The following is a 20237-nucleotide window of genomic DNA, read 5'->3' on the forward strand; positions in this document are numbered from 1 at the left end:
TATTAAGAGCAAGACATTTTCATTACAAAGGACAGTGTGATACATCCTCTTATGGAGGTGCTGCATTCGGAGACCAAAACAAAGACACCGGGGGAAGTACACACAAAATGCATTTTTAAAATGTAGAGAAGATGATGTACAAAGAACTTCCATTAGTCTTCTGAATCTCCACAAATAATGAAAATAAGCCCTCTTCAGAGATGCTCCTCGTTAATCTTGTCAGCATGGACCTTGGTTTGTAGAGTACTGTTGAGGCCCACAACTCTGCACTGCCTCATATTATCTATGACAAAATATATTTTTGGTCTAACAATATTCACCACATTGTCATGCTCTGTGAAGTGTGGATAAAATGACACAAAGAATAACAAAGGAAGGGAAGCGTTTATATATATATATATGGCACACAGCGAGAGCTGGCAGAGAAATACATTGGGGGGGGGGGGGGTCATCAATGAAAACTGATCCACAGGAAAAGAGGATATGAGGAAATAAAACGTGGCTCAGTGGTTAGCACTTCTGCCTCACAGCACTGGGGTCATGTGTTCAGTTCCCGACCATGGTCTTATCTGCGAGGAGTTTGCATGCTTGTATGTTAATGGGGCAGTGGGTAACGTCAGCTGTTGTGTGGTTCGAATATCCCATGATTCCTAATGGTCTTCATTAGGGACACTGATATAGTTTATTTGCCGATTGGTGGATTGGGCGATATTAGGTAAATTGCAAAAAAAACAAAACTATTTCAAATGAGTATTTGCCCAGAATCACTTAAAGTTATTAGGATCGGCACGGTGGATTAGTGGGTAGCCATGAGTTTGATTCCAAACCATGGCCTTATCTGTGTGGAGTTTGTATGTTCTCCCCGTGTTTGCGTGGGTTTACTCCGGGTGCTCCGGTTTCCTCCTACACACCAAAAACATACTGGTAGGTTAATTGGCTGCTAGCAAAATTGACCCTAGTCTCTCTCTCTGTCTGTCTGTCTGTGTGTGTGTTAGGAAATTTCGACTGCAAGCTCCAATGGGGCAGGGACTGATGTGAGTGAGTTCTCTGTACAGCGCTGTGGAATAAGTGGCGCTATATAAATAAATGGTAATAATAATAATAATAATAATTCCTGTACTATAAAAATGAAAGTTAGAATCTGTTTGTTGCTATGGGTTACAGCTCGTGCGTTACCTGTGCGCCAACTTTCAGAAATATCCCCCGTTGTTTGAACTAATAGCCCATCTATAATACATTATACTTTAGGTCGCTGCCCTTATCATAGCTCCCAACATTGGTCCTGTTCCACAGTGGAGAAACGCATCTACAAAAAGGGTGTGTGGCACGTTCTGGGGCTAGTAGCCCTGTTTGGGGCATGCCATGGTAGTGCGCTTCAGCTGTACTAGGCTGTCATCAAAGTCCCCCTTTTCCTAACTTTCTAGCAGTCGAGAGAAAAGTGCCCAATGACTGGATGGTGGGACTGTCCATTCAAATCAGCATTGCCCTGCCTAAACCGGGACAGTTGGGATTTATGTAGTTATTAAAATTCACACCAAAATATAATCAATTTTATATCAACTGGTTAATAAAATACAGCCAATATGCCAATTTAGGCTCAATTGCTCCTACATTAACCATCATTACAGCTCCATACAGTAAAAGAAATGTAATGGATGTCCTTGTGCTCTCTGTGCAGTCCCGTATGTTCCTGGAAGGGTAACATTTACCTCACAAATGATCGAATTTCAGAGAGAAAGCGATTGCAGGATAGTGAAAGATTCTATCAGTGTAAGTCAGAGAGACTAAATGACATTCCTGATCCTGTACAGCTGCAATTCTGCAGCACTTTTCTATACTTTTAGTCAATAAACATCTGAAGCAAGTCAGTTCTACTGGCATTAAAGATCACTTCTTTGTAACATTAGGTCTCCTTTCTTTGTATAATTCATATGCTGTGTTCCTTTGCAACCAAATGACTAATGCATGGAAGAATTCTCTGCAACATAACATCCCCTCAGAGTTATTTTTCCATTTTGTCTAATGAAGGCAGTGATATTTGCAAGCACTGCAGTCGGTCTGTTCCTTTGTTAACCGTTGCTTAAGCATTACCACTGCAATAAGTCATGGGCGATGCAGCGTTCTTCGCCTATGTGATGTGACGGGCCATTTGTGAGTTGGAGCCACAAAGCAAAATATACGTTTGTGCTTTTTATTTTTTTTACATGTTGCGATAAGCAGATCTCTTAAAGGGTTTATACTATGCAGAATAAGGGTAATAAAGCAGTAATCTGATGACACACCAGCCACGCCAGCCCACAGCGCTGCTCTATCCTCCCCTCTAATAAGATCTGAAGGGATAAGTCTTCGGAAATCATATCCCCATAGCTGCCAGGAATGATGAATGAACACATCGCAGACGTGTAATGCAATAGACTTGCACATTGGTCTGATAAGCTTTTAGATGCCCATAAACAGAACCACATTTAAGTGCTATATATCCATTAAGGTAGGAACATATCAATTTCCTTAATACCAGATCTAAGCCTGCTAATAAAAGGACTTTCCATGAATTATATCAATATGCTGCATGCTGTCCATTTGTTGCACAGTTGTCTAAGGGATTTGCATTTTGTAAAAGAAATGGAAGCCGTAAAATATAATCTCTGAAGCACATTTAGGAAGGGTGTAATGTGATGTGTTTTTTTTGCAGATGAAATGCGTTTTTATTGACTTCTGCTAAGCAATAGACTTGGGCACAAAGTAGGGACTGGGTTGGGATAATGAATTATAAAAAATAAAACAATATTCTTGCCAATAAATGTGGTTATTTTACTGTTAAAATTATAAGTGACACTGTAATATCTAGTAGCATATGAATTATAGTTGTCTAGTCTCCCGGAATGTCCGGGAGACTCCCGAATTTCAGAGCAGTGCAATCTCCCGCTTCCTTGCCACTCAGTTAAGTGGTGGGGTGGTGGGGCTTAGGACGCGGTTTGCGCGTCGTGGCCCCACCCCCTGGTGGTGCAATAGGCTAGGAAATATGATGTCAGTGAAGGGGGCAGGGCCAAATGATGCGATTCGCCGAGCCTTGCCCCCACACGCCCACCTCACCCCTGTTCTTCCGGAGCACAACTTGCCAAAGCTGGCAAGTATGATATTAACAATGATGACATCCAATAGAAAGCTAGGCATTTATAGCTAGAGCTGATCAGATCTGTGGCAAGAGGAAACATTGGCACCAGTATCCATAAAGCCAGACAATAATACAAAAGACATTAGTGACATCTGTCTTGTATTAAGGTGACAACCCCTATTGCTATGCTTTCTAGGTTAGTAATGTCTGTGTGTCCCCACATTTGACCTGCACAAGCCCAGGAATATGCACTTTGAAGCAATGAGTCTGCACAGTTCAAAATAGCTGTCTACCACATATATACGCATCCCTTGCTATGTTGGAAATAACAAATGCTATATGGAACAAGAAGAGAAATGGGAAATAGATTAAAAATAGGAGAAGTTCCCCCATTAAACATCTTTTTGTTTTAATTTATTACCAATTTATTTTTTTGTATGATAACCTCTAATTTTCTATCGCTACTAAATTATTAAATGGATCCTCAAAGATCCTATTAGAAAAGTATAAAAATATAGAAATGCTGCAAACACATTATCATTGTAATACACTGCAGTTTAAAATATATAGATGATTATTTGAGACATTAATTAAACTAAGGGCAATTTCCACATTCTGTTCTACGTTTGTTGAGTTAGACTTGTGGGCCAATAGTGATTCTCCTGGTAGCAACAGTGACCGGCTCATGTATTCAAAATGTGAAAATGTCTAATTTTGCACAAATATTTTTGGCACGCAGGTCAGGGGAGGGCTGGCAAATTTTATCCCGGGGGTCAAAATTCCACTCAGCAGCCTATTTGGAACATTTTAAAGGCAAAAAAATGCAGGTAGGCCAAGGAGCCAGCCCAAGGTAGCCCACTAGGGGACCGGCGTGGAGGACAGATGCCCTCCTGCCCCCAGCCCAGCCAGCCCCTGATGCAGGTTCACCAATTTTGAGCCACACAATTCTGTGGTAACCATTGGAACAAAGCTACATGCTAAGAAAAATCAACTGATCGATAGATTGGGGCAGCACAGTGGCCTAGTGGTTAGCACTTCTGCCTCACAGCACTGGGGTCATGAGTTCAATTCTCAACCATGGCCTTATCTGTGTGGAGTTTGTATATTCTCCTTGTGTTTGCGTCGGTTTCCTCCGGGTGCTCCGGTTTCCTCCCACACTCCAAAAACATACTGGTAGATTAATTGGCTGCTATCAATAAATTTACCCTAGTCTCTCCCTCTCAGTCTGTCTCTCTCCCTGTCTGTCTGCGTGCGAGTGTGTGTCTATATTAGGGAATTTAGATTGTAAGCTCCAATGGGGCAGGGACTGATGTGAATGAGTTCTCTGTACAACGCTGCAGAATTAGTGGCGCTATATAAATAAAGGACGATGATGATAGATGTAAAGAGAAACCAACCCTATTACAAGATTTATTCTAATGCATTATTACTCAGACACATTTGTACTGAACATATTTCTGCCCATTCTAATAATTTAATTAAGATGCATCTTACTCTGCTTTTTTGCGTTTATGGTATGAGCGTCTCCACGGATTCCTCCACGTTTTCCTTTTTGCTAGAGACAGGTCTGGGAGGAAAGCTGCCAAAGAGCCTTCTATCTGATCTGGCTTTCCACACAGGGCATGTTCCGTTGAACAGTAGTAAGAGCATTCTCCGTAGAAACAAATGTTGTTGGCTGTAAGGAACCAAAACTGCCGTTAATTCTGAAATAAATATTGCATGAAAAAAATTGCTTGTTTTTAAAAAGTTGTGCATACATCAAAGTCAGAGACACCCCATGCTCACTTAATAATTAAAAAGATATAGGACCTCATTTAGAGTCGGGCGCAAAGTCTGTTTAAGAAGTGTAGAAGTAGGAGCGTTCCGCAGCTTGGTAGGATATTATGAGTTGCAAGCAAACCCCATTTGTGTCCCACTCTTGATACCCTATCGAGCTGCGAGCAGTTCCTGCAGTTAGCTAACGCTTGCGCCACCTAATTCCTGCCGCACAGCTTTAGCCCTGTTTTGACGTATGTTGCGTCTGCGCCTCACTGCGACTAGGATGTATTTACATTGTCACGCCTTCACAATTCCGTGTTCCTCCCTTTCTCTCGTAGTGAGTCGCAAGCTGTCGCAAGTGTTATTTGCGTCCAAGATGCAGGCGGATTTGGGGCTTTCTGCACATGCGTGATAGTGTTTTTTGGTTAGATGTGCCAAAATCGGACTTTGCGTCCGACTCTAAATGAGGTCCATAATGCCTTGAGGCTTAACAAACACAAAGGAAACACAGAGCACCAGAACCTGATTAAGTCCCCATGGGGACTAATGCAAGATAATGGTTTGGGTCCCATTCTTACCCTTTCTTTTTAAAAACAAAACCCAAAAAATGGTTTAGGGTAATCTGGGCCCCTCATTGCCCATTGGGCCCTAGGCTCCTGCCTAGTTTGCCTAATGGATAATACACCTAGCACATAATGAATAGACAGATTACTACAGTGAGTGATTACTGTACTTTGCAGTTTTGAAACTACAGTATATCTTGAAATAAATGTGTATTCCACCAATTTAAAAGAAAGCAATAAACACAATCATATATCTCATTATGCTTTAGGCCTTACATGTATCTTATTACTGTATATGTATCTCTTTGAAGAACGCATAGCAAACACTAATATTGAATTTACAGCATATTATGCTTCTGGCAGCAGAATACAGTTGTTAAATCTAATTTGATCATTATTTAGATTTTCCCCAGTCAGTTTATAGACATCGCTACACGTTTAATTGCCTTATAATAAATGCCACTAGTTAGGTTAGTGGTTAAAAAAAAAATAACAATTTTTTTCACAAATGAGATTACAGATAAAAGCGTAATGCTCGTCTGTATTGTCACTAAACACTTTGCTGGAGTCTACAAAGCAGACGGATGGGGACTGATGAAATAATCCACTGTTAACGTTATCAAAATGCTGATGCATTGGAATAATACGGTAAAGGAATCCCAGATTGAATTTCACAGAGCAACCTAACCACCTCCATACAGTATATTACTGGATGCTGAATACAAATTTTGACAGTCAGCAGAGGAAACAAAATTGGAAATTATTAAGAACTTCTGGCAGGGTATATCCTGAATATATGAAGACTAGTTTCCTCTGTAAACACTGTAAGAAAATAGGTTTTATTTTTCTTGATTTTATACCTAAAAATAAAAAAAAGCATTTACCCTCTTTGACATTTTTCATATTTTTTTCATTTTCATTTGTTTTCAAACATCGTGGAATAAAAAGTGATTTATTCGGGTATTCTTACAACTGATCGACACAAAATACTAAGGTATATAAGGTAAATAAAAGACAACAACTCTAAACCTTTTTCTTAATTACAAATTGAAGAATACTCCAAAAAGCATGTGGGAGACCCTCATAAAAGAAAGAAAAAAGCAAGTCCTGGGGGTATATTTACTAAACTACGGGTTTGAAAAAGTGGAGATGTTGCCTATAGCAACCAATCAGATTCTAGTTATCATTTATTTATTGGATTCTACAAAATGACAGCTAGAATCTGATTGGTTGCTATAGGCAACATCTCCACTTTTCAAACCCGCAGCTTAGTAAATATACCCCCTGGACCCCTCAAATAGACTCACAGTTGTAAATACAGATAAATGTGCTACTACCCAATATTAAAACAAGGTGGTGGGTGTTGACTACTTATGTAATCAATCATTGTCCTTTTTTTATTTGTAATTACTATGAATGCTCAAAAACCTAAAACTGGTTCGAAATTTGGTAGAATTTCACCAGTTTGATGGTCCTGAACATGTTTGAGGTACAATAGCTAATTGACCCAAATCACAATATGTGGATTGAACTTTGGGCTTGCATTAGTAGTTTGTGTTTGATTTTCACTACTTGCATTAAGAGTTTGCATTTGAAGTTCTTATTCGTCATTCATGTTAATATTAAACTGTTTTTATTTTTAAATACTATTTAAATAATATTTCTAAAATAATAAATAAGTACTTTTGCTTTACTAATGTGTTCAAATTTCACAATAAGAAACCGTAAATATCAATCAATTAAAGCTCAAATGCGTCCACACTAATTTGCACATGTGCGAAGCGGCTCGATCACGTGGGAAACGGCTCAACCACATGAGTACCAGCTTAAACATCGACAAACCTGTTCAACTGTCTTCAATTTATCTTGACTTTTTTTAATCAATCAAAACTGTTTGAAATTCCAGAACATATTTGTTGCTTCCATTTGTCCAATGACAAGCTACACCCATGGCACTTGTACCCATTCACCTCTGCTCAGAGTGGCAGAGGGCAGGACATATCGCCCAACATTTAAGCAGTTGTGACAAAAGTCTGCCTAAGTCTGGACTTAACCTTGTTACAATGCAAGGGGTGCAAATTAGTACTCTCTTTTGCACATAAGTTAAATACTGACTGTTTTTTTTAATGTAGCACACAAATATCAACTTTAAATTTCAGTGTACAAATAAGCTATCAAGTATTTGCGTGCTACATGAAAAAACAGTCAGTATTTAACTTATGTGCAAAACAGAATACTAATTTGCATCCCTTGCATTGTAACATGGTTGTCCAGGAGACTGAAATAAGAAGTTTCTCAAGTTAAGATCCTTAATGAATCAGGCCCCTGGACATGATATCTCAGAACCTTAATACCAGAAAAACAAATGGAGAGGTGGCAACACTATTTGAACAGAAGCCCTTAAATATACAGACATGTAATCAATTATCCGAAATTCTTGGGACCTGGCGTTTTCTGGGTATATGGGTTTTCCCTAAATATGGAGCGTCATGCCTTAAATCTAAAATGATCCCTGTCTTATATCACAGTGCACTTGTCATCCCTCTACTCATTAAATTCGCAATAAATGTAGGAAGAAACACTTGATAATTGTGTGTATGATATAATTACCGAACAGCAGCGATAATTTGGCTTTTTTCTATTCTTATTTTCCGAACTGCCTGGATAACGAGATTCCAGATTATTTAAATTGGTTTTCCCAATTTGTTTTGTCTAACACTTGTAAGTGGAATGATTTTGCACTAAAACTTATGTTCCATATATTTCTAATACTGGAAATACAAGCTACTCATTAAAGACACATGAAAACTGAAGTCCAATGACAGCTGGGAAATCAAGGCTGAACATTCATGAGATAATTTACACTTTAATATAGGGATTTCGTATAGGGTTTTTTTTAAACAAAAAACACTCTTCAGGTGTTAAAGAAACAGTGATTAAAAATCACGTACAGATTACTGTAAAAGGTGTACAGTCTATAGATTTTGGTGAGCAATACTAACAGTGCATTGTTAAATACAATTTTTCAGTAGTCTTAAGTCTGGCATTTTGATATTTGCATAAGGTGTTTTAATTAGTTTTATCTCCCAAACCAGATTCATTAAAAAGCCACCAAACCTAACATACAAGTTCATTAAAAAAAATAATTACATTTATACATATATGTTTGAAAAGTCTGCGTGCATTACTGGATATGTGATTCCCAACACTGCATTTATATTGCTTTCTAAGCAGCTGCTCCTTAATAAACCATCTCAGGCTCGGGGATGTCCTGCATTCGCAGCAAAATTAAGAAATTATTTTAAATACGACTTTTTCCTACTAGGTCATTTGAGTTGTTTGATGGAGTTGATACAGGTACAAAAACAAAGAAATACCAAAAAAAAACTAAACCTTGATGCAAAAGATGTTAATAATTAATTTTTTATATATACCTTCCTTATTTGACTATTCATCAAATGCAACCCCCAAAGTAGTAAAAGAATGCCTAGATGGAGGGAGGAGCCGTGATTATGCAAATCATCAAATGTTGGGAGGTATGATTGCATCATAAAGCCCCGCCCACCTCTTCTTTTCCTACCACTTCACCATGTCTCCCTGTAGTGAGGTAGTTAAAGTAGGCAAGAGTTATTGTCATGAATATTGGTTTAGCCAACAAAATGGCGGACTGAGCCTACATGGTCTGTAGGCAATGGATGTTTGTTCTTGTAAACTTCCTATAATATTACTATTTTGATACTACAAAGTTCCCATTTAAAAGAAAGTAAGCCCTTATTACAATTAAATAAGATAAAATACTTATATCCTAATTAACAGCACTGTAGCATCAATATCTTCTATATTAAAATAGATATGTAACTTGAGTTTGCATTTGCATAATAACTCCTCGTTCTGTTAGAAACACACACAAAAACCTCCTACAAGCAATAAAAAAATGTACTTAATAAACAGCAGGACCATCTGCTTTCAAAACAGGGCACATTCTCAAGCAGCCTCTTTGCTTGGTGTGATAACAATTTTTATTTCATTTTCTCAGCAGTGTCCCTTGTGATAAAAATAAATGATTTATAAGGAAATCTTCTAAGGAAAATACAGGGGAATCATGCTCACATCCATCTGATTCAAATTCCATATTCACATGAAGAAATATTCCATTTGTCAGGGAAAAATACCACATACCATTTTACTTGTTTAAGTACTTCAGATGTAATCTCTGTCCAGTCACCTTTATGTGTTTTACAATGTCACAACAAAGAAATTTGTGTACAGGTTTTAAGAATAAGCTGAGGCTGCTGAGAATTGCAACACATAATATGATATACCTTATGGGTCAATTTTATCTAGTCAAATATGTTCAGGCAGCATGGAGGCTTAGTGGTTAGCAGTTCAACCTCACGGCACTGGGGTCATGAGTTTGATTCCCAACCATGGCCTTATCTGTGTGGAGTTTGTATGTTCTCCCCGTGTTTGTGTGGGCTTCGTCCCACACTCCAAACACATTAATTGGTTGCTATCAAATTGACCCTAGCCTTTCTGTGTATGTTAGGGAATTTAGACTGTAAGCTCCAATGGGGCAGGGACTGATGTGAGTGAGTTCTCTGTACAGCGCTGCGGAATTAGTAGCGCTATATAAATAGTTGATGAATATTATTATTATTATTATTATCGTTTATTTATAAGGCGCCACAAGGTTTCCGCAGCGCCGTACATGGTACAAACAGTAGACTATACAGGGTAAAACAGTACAGAACAATAAACACAAAAAGTACCAGTACTTCAGAAACTCCAGGCAGGCAAATACAGTAGAGATGGAGTGGAAGAACAGGTATGGAGACAGGAGGGAAGATGGGCCCTGCTCATACGAGCTTACATCCTAAGGGAGGGTAAACAGAATCAGGTACATAAGGGAGCCAGTGAAGCAACGGGGAGAGAGAAAGGGGGCAGGGGAGAACCAGAAGAGGTGAGAGGTTAAGTGGATGGTTGGTAGGCCTTAAGGAACAGGTGAGTTTTAAGTGCCCGCTTGAAGGAGCACAGATTGGGTGACAGACGAATGGAGCGAGGGAGGTCGTTCCAGTGAAGGGGGGCAGCACGGGAGAAGTCTTGGATTCTAGAGTGGGAAGAGGTGATCAGAGTGGAGGAGAGGTGGCGATCATTGGCCGAGCGCAGGGAGCGGGCGGGAGTGTGAATGGAGAGGAGGTTAGAGATATAAGGGGCAGTAGACTGAGAGAGAGCCTTGTAAGTGGTGGTGAGGAGTTTGAAAAGGATTCTGTAGGGGAAGGGGAGCCAGTTTAAGGAAAGACAGACAGGGGAGGCAGAGGAGGAGCGGCGTGAGAGGAAGATGAGTCTCGCAGCCGCATTAAGTATAGAGCGGAGGGGGGCAAGGTGGGAGCAGGGGAGGCCAGTAAGGAGGAGGTTGCAGTAGTCGAGACGGGAGATAATGAGAGCATGGATGATAGTTTTGGTGGCATCTTGAGAGAGGAAGGGACGGATGCGGGCAATGTTACGGAGTTGGAAGCGACAGGCTTGGGCTAGCGATTGAATGTGGGGGGCAAAAGAGAGAGAGGAGTCAAGAGTGACACCTAGGCAGCGGAGTTGGGTGACAGAGGAGAGAGTGGAGTTGTTAACAACGATAGAGAGGTCATGGTGGGAAGGGAGTCTGGGTGGGGGAAAGACAATGAGTTCGGTTTTGGAGATGTTAATTTTAAGAAAGCGAGAGGACATACAGGAGGAGATGGCTGAGAGGCAGTCAGTTACACGAGAGAGGAGGGAGGAGGAAAGATCAGGAGAAGAGATGTAGAGTTGAATATCATCAGCATATAGGTGATACTGAAGACCGAAAGAGGAGATGAGAGCCCCAAGGGAGGAAGTATAAAGCGAAAAGAGTAAAGGGCCAAGAACAGAGACCTGAGGAACTCCAACAGGGAGAGGGGAGGGGGAGGAGGAAGAACCAGACGTGGATACGGAGAAGGAGCGATTAGCAAGGTATGAGGTGAACCAGGCATGGACATAGCCAGAGAGGCCGAGTGAGAGAAGAGTTTGCAGTAGGAGGGGGTGGTCCACGGTGTCGAAGGCCGCAGAGAGGTCAAGGAGGATGAGTATGGAGTAGTGACCCTTGGATTTGGCTGATAGGAGATCATCGGTAACTTTAGCCAGGGCTGTTTCATATGATGTTATTACATTCTGCAATAGCAGATTAATGTGATGTGTTAGTTTTGTTTGTATCAAGGGATCGTCAACATAATTGGAGCCAGGGATGGGGTACAAAGAGACAAGTTTTTGAATTTTGCCACAAAGGGCAAACTGAGAAGGACAGCATCTCACCCTTTTCTGTCCGCTGCTTTGTAAAGTCCAGACACTGTTTGCAAAAATATCTCTTTCCTGATACATATAGTCTGCCAACTGATGTGAAGTGGATGAAGGGGCACCACAAAATACTTCTACAAAAGACCCTCTATAAATCAGATTAAAGTTTTAGCGGCATAGTTGTAAAATAGAATCCAGGGTTCTAGAAGGCTAGAGAACTTGTCTGTGTATAGCCAACTTGAATATTTGTACTGTTGTTCCTATACCTGGTAAACCTCTTCCCGTTAATCATTCCAGTCAATTGCCGGTAAAGAAAGTGGATTGGAATCGTCAACAACGTAAAAGCCAGCACACATATGCAGTTACAATACATAGTGTATTATGTCCAGCCCAAAAGGCATATTTATCACATAAACACAGCAGACCCACGTATGCCTCGTAAAATATTCATGTGATCTCTGTACACACAAAACCAAAGGACAATGACCTTAATTATACATTCTCTATGGAATCCAACAAAGGGCTAATGACTGCACGATATACTATCCAAGCTTGGACAACTTGCGATAATATGAAATTAGTGGGGACGGGCAAGGTGGGGGTGCTGGTGGTATAATTCAGTGGCAGAACTACCATTGGTGCAGCTGGCGTGGCGCACTGGGGTCCATGGAGATAATGGTGCACGCTGCAAGGGGAACTAGTGAGCTGTGGGCCCCGTTCCCTCCCCCCGCTTCCCTGCACCAGGGCCCACAGCTCGCTAGTTTTGCCTCTTCATTTCATGCAAGGTATCCAAAGCAATAGACCTTGTCATTGTTACAGATGGCCTCATACAAGGGATCTGTGGGAAGCTCTCAGGACCACGGACAGTGACGGATTGTCAGTGCTGCAAAGAATTATGGTCTCATTGATGAGTCTCCCTCCATACTGTGCTATCACAAACCCGCAGTAAGATCCATGGAACACCAAAGACCTGCAGCCACCCTGCCTAGTTCGTTCCAATGATTAAGTCTTCTCTGAAGCCGTCCATGCACAGAAAAAGCTAATTAAATATGTGAAAAATGATGCATTGAGATAAAAACATGTTAAGGAAGGAAGAATTCCTAACAAGCCCCTCAGGAGTAAAAAGTCGACCTTGCTTCTAAAATGTCAAGAATCTTTTTTCAGCGTTCAGTGGAAAGGCAGCGCCTGTGTCTGCATTGTTATGCAACTCTTTGCAAAAGACATATGGATTCCTAATGTTTACAAAGAAATGTTTAAAGAGAACTAAATGATCATTCTCGCTAATGTGGGTATAATGGTATTTTTATTGTATAAACTTACAATGATTGCTCTCGCAGGTAGTGCTGATTCCGCTGTATTCACTGAGCAGTACACATAAAATCCTCTCTATAATAACCAGCTTTGGCTAATGCTACAATTAATGAATATACAGTCACATGATTACTGGTTCCGTGAAGACACAAAGCTGAGTAGAGAATCCATTCTGCACAGTGTGATTATTAAACGGGATCAGCGCTGTGGCTGGTAGGAGCATAAGTTATAAATATGGCTGCAGCTCTGTGGTTACCATTCAGAGATGGGGGTATTATCAGTAATTTCGCAGCCTCGTTGTTTCTGTCTGAAGTGATGACGTATACATGCCATCACTACTCTTCAACATACAAATGATAAAAAGTGCCAGTAATACAACTTGTGGGGGTTTTTAGAACCGAAGAAATACATGTCACGCATTTACCAACACCCCACATTGGACAATTGGGACACGTGATCACAGCTTAAATACAGCCCCACAACTTGAATTTCTGGTAAGGTCATACCCCTTTTATACATGGAAATTTAGATGCATTGTGCCATCTCCCCCCTTTATCTGACACCACCATCCTATGCTCTCTGAGCCACATTCGTTCCTCTTGTCTTATTAGACTATAAGATCTTTTGAGCAGGTCCCTCCCTACCCGTTGTTTTCCTCTCTGCATTTATTTTGACCAGGGGCAGGCTGGGCCGGGGGGCAGGGGGGCTTTTCTGACGGCTTTTCGGGCCGGCTGACCCCCCCGGAGATACAATATTTTCTAAATATTACCGGCGGCCGCATCACAATATACGTGATGCGGCTGCGTCAGCGCACAGGAGGCCGCATCACGTGACACGCGATGCAGCCGCCTGAGCGCCCCCCGGGCTGAACATTGCCAGCCTGCGCCTGATTTTGACTACCTTGTTTGTCCTTCTTTTATGTATATCCTCTTTTCCCTGCTGACTTTGCGAAACAATGTGGCACAGTGCAAATTGACAACAATAATATTATTGATAATAGGTGGTAAGTGACACTGATGGAATGTCCAGATATAAGGGATATATATGACAATATTTAGTACAAGTCAGGAGACAGAAGATGTGGGAAATCGGATGCGTTCTGCTTTGGTGCCGCTAAGCTCCTGGTATCCAGGCAGCTGCCTTGTCTGCCTACCCAGTGGCGGAACTACCATTGGTGCAGCAAGTGGGGTGCACCGGGGCCCATGGAGATAATGGGGCCCGCTGCACAGGGAACTAGCGGAGCTGCAGGCCCCGGTTCCCTCCTCCATGCTTCCTGCGCTGGGGCCCACAGCTCGCTAGTTCCGCCTCTGTGCCTACCCTTTCAGTAGTAATTTTACTCATCCGTAGTAGTCAGGAGGCTGAGGAGCCCCTTAGCTGGGGTTGTGGTCAAACAAAATGAGCGCTATTTAATACATTTTGCTGTGTGCATTTGGGTGTATTTCAGCTCACATTTCCCATTATAAATTTGAGCCAGACTACCAGCTGCCTCCACTCCCTTTGGATAGATTCATATGAATAGAGCCACCTACTGATCCACACTACTGATTTCTTTAAACCGCCGTCTCAATTACTGCTGAACCTGCCTGTGATATACAGTATCTATCACAGCTGTTTTCTACAGCATCAGGATGAAAAAAAACTATGTGCATACTGCAGCTTTGAGATGATTATTTTGACTTACATTTGTTTTTTTAATATTACCCTAAGTTAATCCAAATATGCTTTTTTATTAGTCAGATTGACTGCATTTGATATAATAAAAGACTGTGTATGTTTTTCTTAAATGTTAGTACGGTAAGCACATAAACTGCATGTCCTTCTCCCACTTTATTCCTGTGGAGAACACGTCAACTGCTCCTACGCAGAAGCAGGTAAACCACAGACACAAACATAAAACCACAAACGAAACGTAGATCCTAAGAAATTATCTGCCTCTAGACGCTGTTATTTTTTGAAAACCGCACACTATACATTTTTCCTGTCTGCGAAATGTAGGTGAAACAGTCTTAATAAAAAATGATGAACATATTTCATTAACGTTTGACTTAGGATGTGAATAATTTCACTTTATAACAAAAAAATTAAGGCTCAACTAATTTATTATAAAAGAACATGGGCATATTTGGAATTGTACTTTTAAAAATGCCATCTCTTACGCCAATAGTGGGTGTCACTCACCCATCGTAAATCAGGGTGTCCCAGAGGAACCTGGTCAGCAGGGCCTGATTAAGGATTCAGGCCACCCTAGGCTTACACCCTCATAGTACCCCCTCACCTTCCACGGCAGGATAAAGGTAAAAATGAACTTGTCCTTAATTTCAAATCTGGCTCCCTTCACCCCCCAACCAATATTTACATTTGTGTGTTTTCGAAACTCGACTGCGCTTGGTTATTTATATAATATTATAATGGGTTAGGGCAGCACGGTGGCTAAGTGGTTAGCACTTCTGCCTTACAGCACTGGGGTCATGAGTTTAATTCCTGACCATGGCCTTATCTGTGTGGAGTTTGTATGTTCTCCCCGTGTTTGCGTGGGTTTCCTCCCAGGGGTCTGGTTTCCTCCCACACTCCAAAAGCATACTAGTAGGTTAATTGGCTGCTATCAAATTGACCCTAGTCCGTGTGTATGTGTGTGTTAGGGAATTTAGACTGTAAGCCCCAATGGGGCAGGGACTGATGTGAGTGAGTTCTCTGTACAGCGCTGCAGAATTAGTGGCACTATATAAATATATATAAATAAATGGTAATAATAATAATAATGGGTCGGGACAATCTTTGTCACTCATTTAGTTTTTCTTAAAAGGAGTACAGTATAGCAAAACGAAAGTGTGGAAAGCACTGCTGAGGGTGAAGGTGGGTGGAGGGGGGGGGGGGGGAGCTGTCACACCTGACACAGTCCTTGTCTCTCCTACTTACTTATCCTCAAGAACCCACCCAAGCATGACTTATAGGGCCTGATTCATTAAGGAAAGTAAGGCAAATAAATGAGTAAGTTTTCTCCTGGACAAACTATGTTACAATGTAAGGGGTGCAACTTAGTTTATTATTTTGCACATAAGTTAAATACTGGTTGTTTTTTTTTCATGTAGCACACAGATACTTGATGACTTTATTTGTACACTGAAATTTAAAGTTGATCTAGAACATGCCCTATCCAACTATAAACCTGTCTCCACATTTTAAATCTACCACTCCCTCCAATGCAACATGGTTTTGCCAAGGTGCAAAGTTACTACCTTTTTTTTTTTTACTTTCCTTAATGAATCAGGCCCATTGTCTTGAACATTTACCATGGAAAAACATCAAGATTAAAACCTTACTATAGATTTTCATGTTATTCCCTCATATTTTAAAATTAATTTCAGTTTATACCTCTCCGTCACAATTTTACACCCCCAAAAATATTGCGTCCCCACAAACACCTCGCATCCTAGGCTGCAGCCTAGTCAGCCTATTAGATAATCAGGCCCTGTTGGTCAGACACAAAGGAGGACCCAGTATGCAGGACTAACCACAGTAGTGCGAACTGTCAGACTTGTCCCATCATCTGGCTATATCATTCCTCCGGCAAAGAAGATGTCAAACTCTAAGTAACAAAGTTATTACGGTAGACAAGTCCTTTAAATTATTTATAACCATTCAGTACATTGCCCTGGCCATATGTGCATGTGTTCTAGATTTACATACGATGTCCAGTTTTTTAATCAATGAAATCCTATTCTTATTTAATCTACAGATAATGTAAATCTCAAACCCAATAAATAAGTCATCTCGCTGAGAAGTAGAACGGTCCATTACATGCTAACGCTGACATAATTAACAACTGTTAAGCAAATGCATTGCATATCATTGAGAGAGTGAGTAAGCATGGAAAGTACTTCACAAATGCTGTACATCTTCAATCATTTCTCAAGAGATGCAAATACAATTAGTCTGCTCCTCGAATAACATGGCAGTAGCAAGAGAATCTGACCTGCAAACACATCTCATGGCTAATATTGCCGGGCATTAAGATCTGACCGTATTATTTATCATGCTTGTAATAAGAATTCACAGACCCTATCCATGCATTTTTTTTTTGTTTAGGGACTTCTAAAAAAGCAACCACATAGTAGTTGATGCTAAGGTAAAACTATGATAGCCTGGACTATGCGAGATATTAAATTCACAATATGTATATTTCAAAGAACATGAAAAACAACTACTAGGATGTATAGAGGCTCATGTGACACCAAACTCTTCCTCCACCAGGATCCTCACTCTGTTGCTGTTGGGGGCTCTGTTCCTACGGCTAGTTCTGTGGGGTCGATTTACTAATGATTCTATAAAGGAAAAATATGTTCCTCATATCACCCAATCAGATTCTAACTATTCTTTATTTAGTACATTCTAGAGAAAGATAGCTAGAATCTGATTGGTTGCTATGGACAACACCTCCACTTTTCCTTTTTGGAAGCTTTATAAAATCTACCCATACTTGCCAACTTTTCATATTTTACCTCCTGGAGATCCCGGAGGAGGGGGCATGGCTGGAGGGCGCAAGGGTGCGGGTGGGCTAACTGCGTCAATTGGCCCTGTCCCCGCGGTGAAATTGACATTTTATCAAAGGGGGCGGGGCCAAAATGATACGATTTCCCAAGAGTCATTAGGAAGTGGGCAGGATCCGGGAGAATTGCCCAGGAGACCTACCCGGAATTCGGGAGTCTCTCGGACATTCCAGGAGAGTGGGCTAGTATGAATCTATTACTGTATCTTCCTGCTTTGTTCCATTCTCACATCACGGCACTGCCCCTGTCACATACAGCTCAGTAAAATTGGACCAGTCACTGCCTCTCACAAGATCAGAAAACTGATAAAATTACGCTGATCTGAGGAGGTGCGTAATGCACTGTGGCTCAGTGGTTAGCACTTCTGTCTCACAGCACTGGGGTCATGAGTTTGATTCCCGACCATGGCCTTATCTGTGTGGAGTTTGTATGTTCTCCCTGTGTTTGCGTGGGTTTCCTCCTACATTCCAAAAACATACTGGTAGGTTAATTGGCTGCTTTAAATTGCCCGAAGACTCTCTCGGTCTGTGTGTTAGGGGATTTAGACTGTAAGCTCCAATGGGGCAGGGACTGATTTGAATGAGTTCTCTATACAGCGCTGCGGAATTAGTGGCGCTATATAATTAAATAGATAATTATGGTGATGATGATGATGAATGCACTGTAGAAATCTTCCTAGTGATGGACAAGTTTGAACTTTCAGGCGCTGCCACCTGACTAGTAGATTTGCATCAATCAATCTGTCCATGACTAGAACTACCTAAAGATAAGGGCATCACATCTAGGCAGAGCTAAACTATTTTTCATCTTTCGTCACTCTTGATTTGCGTATAACACTTCTTTGTGCAGGGAAAAATGCACAAACGTTATCACAATTCATTTGAATCCTGAATTGATAAAACATGACCACTAGGACTGACACCACAAGACTGGGCAGGAGGGTCTATTGTTGCTCTTGTATGCTTAATTGAATACATCATGAAAATAAACCTTTGAATGCTAGATCTATATTGTTATTATCATCATTTATTTATATAATATAGCCACATTATGCTGCACTGTACAGAGAGAATATGTAATCATTCACATCAGTCCCTGCCCCATTGAAGCTTACATTCTATATCTCTACAGCACACGCACACACACGCACTCTAGGGTCAACATTGCATTTAGCGGAAAATGTACAGTGAAACACAGCAACCAATCAGTTATTAGCTTTTATGTCTGCACATTAGACATGATAAAAGTAATTATCTGATTGGTTGCTATGGTTTAGCGCAATGTAAGTAAATAAGCCCTAATTTGTGTCTTTCTATTACACTTGAGAAAAATCTGTATGCAAGATGTATCGCTGTACACAATGATTACAACAATTCCAATATATTTCAGTGTATCATTGAGTTAACGATAAGACAAATAAAATACAGGGTATTCAATAACACCAGACGTACGCTACGTTTCTGTTACCTGGGGAAATGAAAAACGTTCTCCACAGCTTTTTGTCCCGCGTGACGTCTCTTATTTCTTTGGTCATGTTCACCAGTCTGCCCGCGATAGGCGGCACACGGCGAAAATCCAGAATCCTGTAAAGAACCGAATCAAAGCTTAATACGTTGTTTTAAAAACACTCAGATCCTTTGTTGCTATAGATGACCGAAGACCATTATTCTAGCGGCTTTTTCCAACATTGACAATGTCACAATTTCAAGGACATAAAAGTTGATGGCGTGTATCAGGGGAGGCCTAATCCTTTAAGAACTACAGCCACAGCTTAATCACAAACAGATAAGGAGACAGGAAATAACACTGCTATGGTACATCTCATGAGCTACGGCAGAAATAAGGAAGTCAAGAAATGTATTTAAAGATTATTGCTCAGCCTCACTGAGACTTCATGTTACCCTTGTATTAGAGAAATGGCACAGGTGGAAAATCTGTGTTTCGGATTAGCCTGTAAAGCAATATATATATATATATATATATATATATATATATATATATATATATATATATATATGTACAAACACAATCCAAGATATGCAGGTGCACTCTTTCAGCACTAGGACCATATCTATACATTATTACAGACAGATATATGTTATACTCTGCAGTAATATAAACTATATAATAACACTAGAATAAACATGAGGTTCCTAGTGCACATTTTGATCAAGCTGTGGATGCCCATCTACCATGTCAAGGTGACCTCTTTCAGATGGATTACCTACTCAGACAATTTATAATTTTAGAATTTGGGACTTACCTCATTTAGTGTCTCTAAACTACCAAACTACTCTAAGGATAGATGGGAGGGGTGTTGGGCCAGAGAGAAAGCAGCCACGGCCTTCAAAATATACGCAATGGCAAGGGGGGATGGTCCGCACAAACTAATTTCCACATATATTAAAGGTGCTACACCATAGTCGCTTACTTTCCCGTAATGTCCGGGAGACTCCCGGGAGAGCAGGGCAACCACTTGGTTCCTGGACACTTCATTCGTTAAGTGGCGGAGGCGGGGCTTAGGATGCGATTCATTCAGTGTTGTGGCCTTCAGGGGGTGGGGTCAAATGGTGTGATTCTCCAAGCCCCACCCCACACACTCACCTCACCCCGGATCCCCCGGAGGACAACTTGCCAAAG

The 20237-nt window shown here is 40.9% G+C and overlaps 1 protein-coding gene across 1 annotated transcript in view; it reads right to left on the bottom strand.

The window, feature by feature from the left end:
- FAM20C (FAM20C golgi associated secretory pathway kinase) overlaps window positions 1–20237 on the bottom strand; it is a 135938-nt gene that overhangs the window by 13678 nt on the left and 102023 nt on the right. Inside the window, exons 5-6 of the mRNA XM_075179647.1 lie at window positions 19065–19180; window positions 4610–4790 (exon numbers count right to left, since the gene is read on the bottom strand). Of these exons, the coding sequence (XP_075035748.1) occupies window positions 4610–4790; window positions 19065–19180 (297 nt within the window). The remainder of the gene's footprint in view (window positions 1–4609; window positions 4791–19064; window positions 19181–20237) is intronic.

The sequence above is a fragment of the Mixophyes fleayi genome, chromosome 7 (genome assembly GCF_038048845.1).
Source record: "Mixophyes fleayi isolate aMixFle1 chromosome 7, aMixFle1.hap1, whole genome shotgun sequence".
In the NCBI taxonomy this organism is placed as follows: Eukaryota; Metazoa; Chordata; class Amphibia; order Anura; family Limnodynastidae; genus Mixophyes; species Mixophyes fleayi.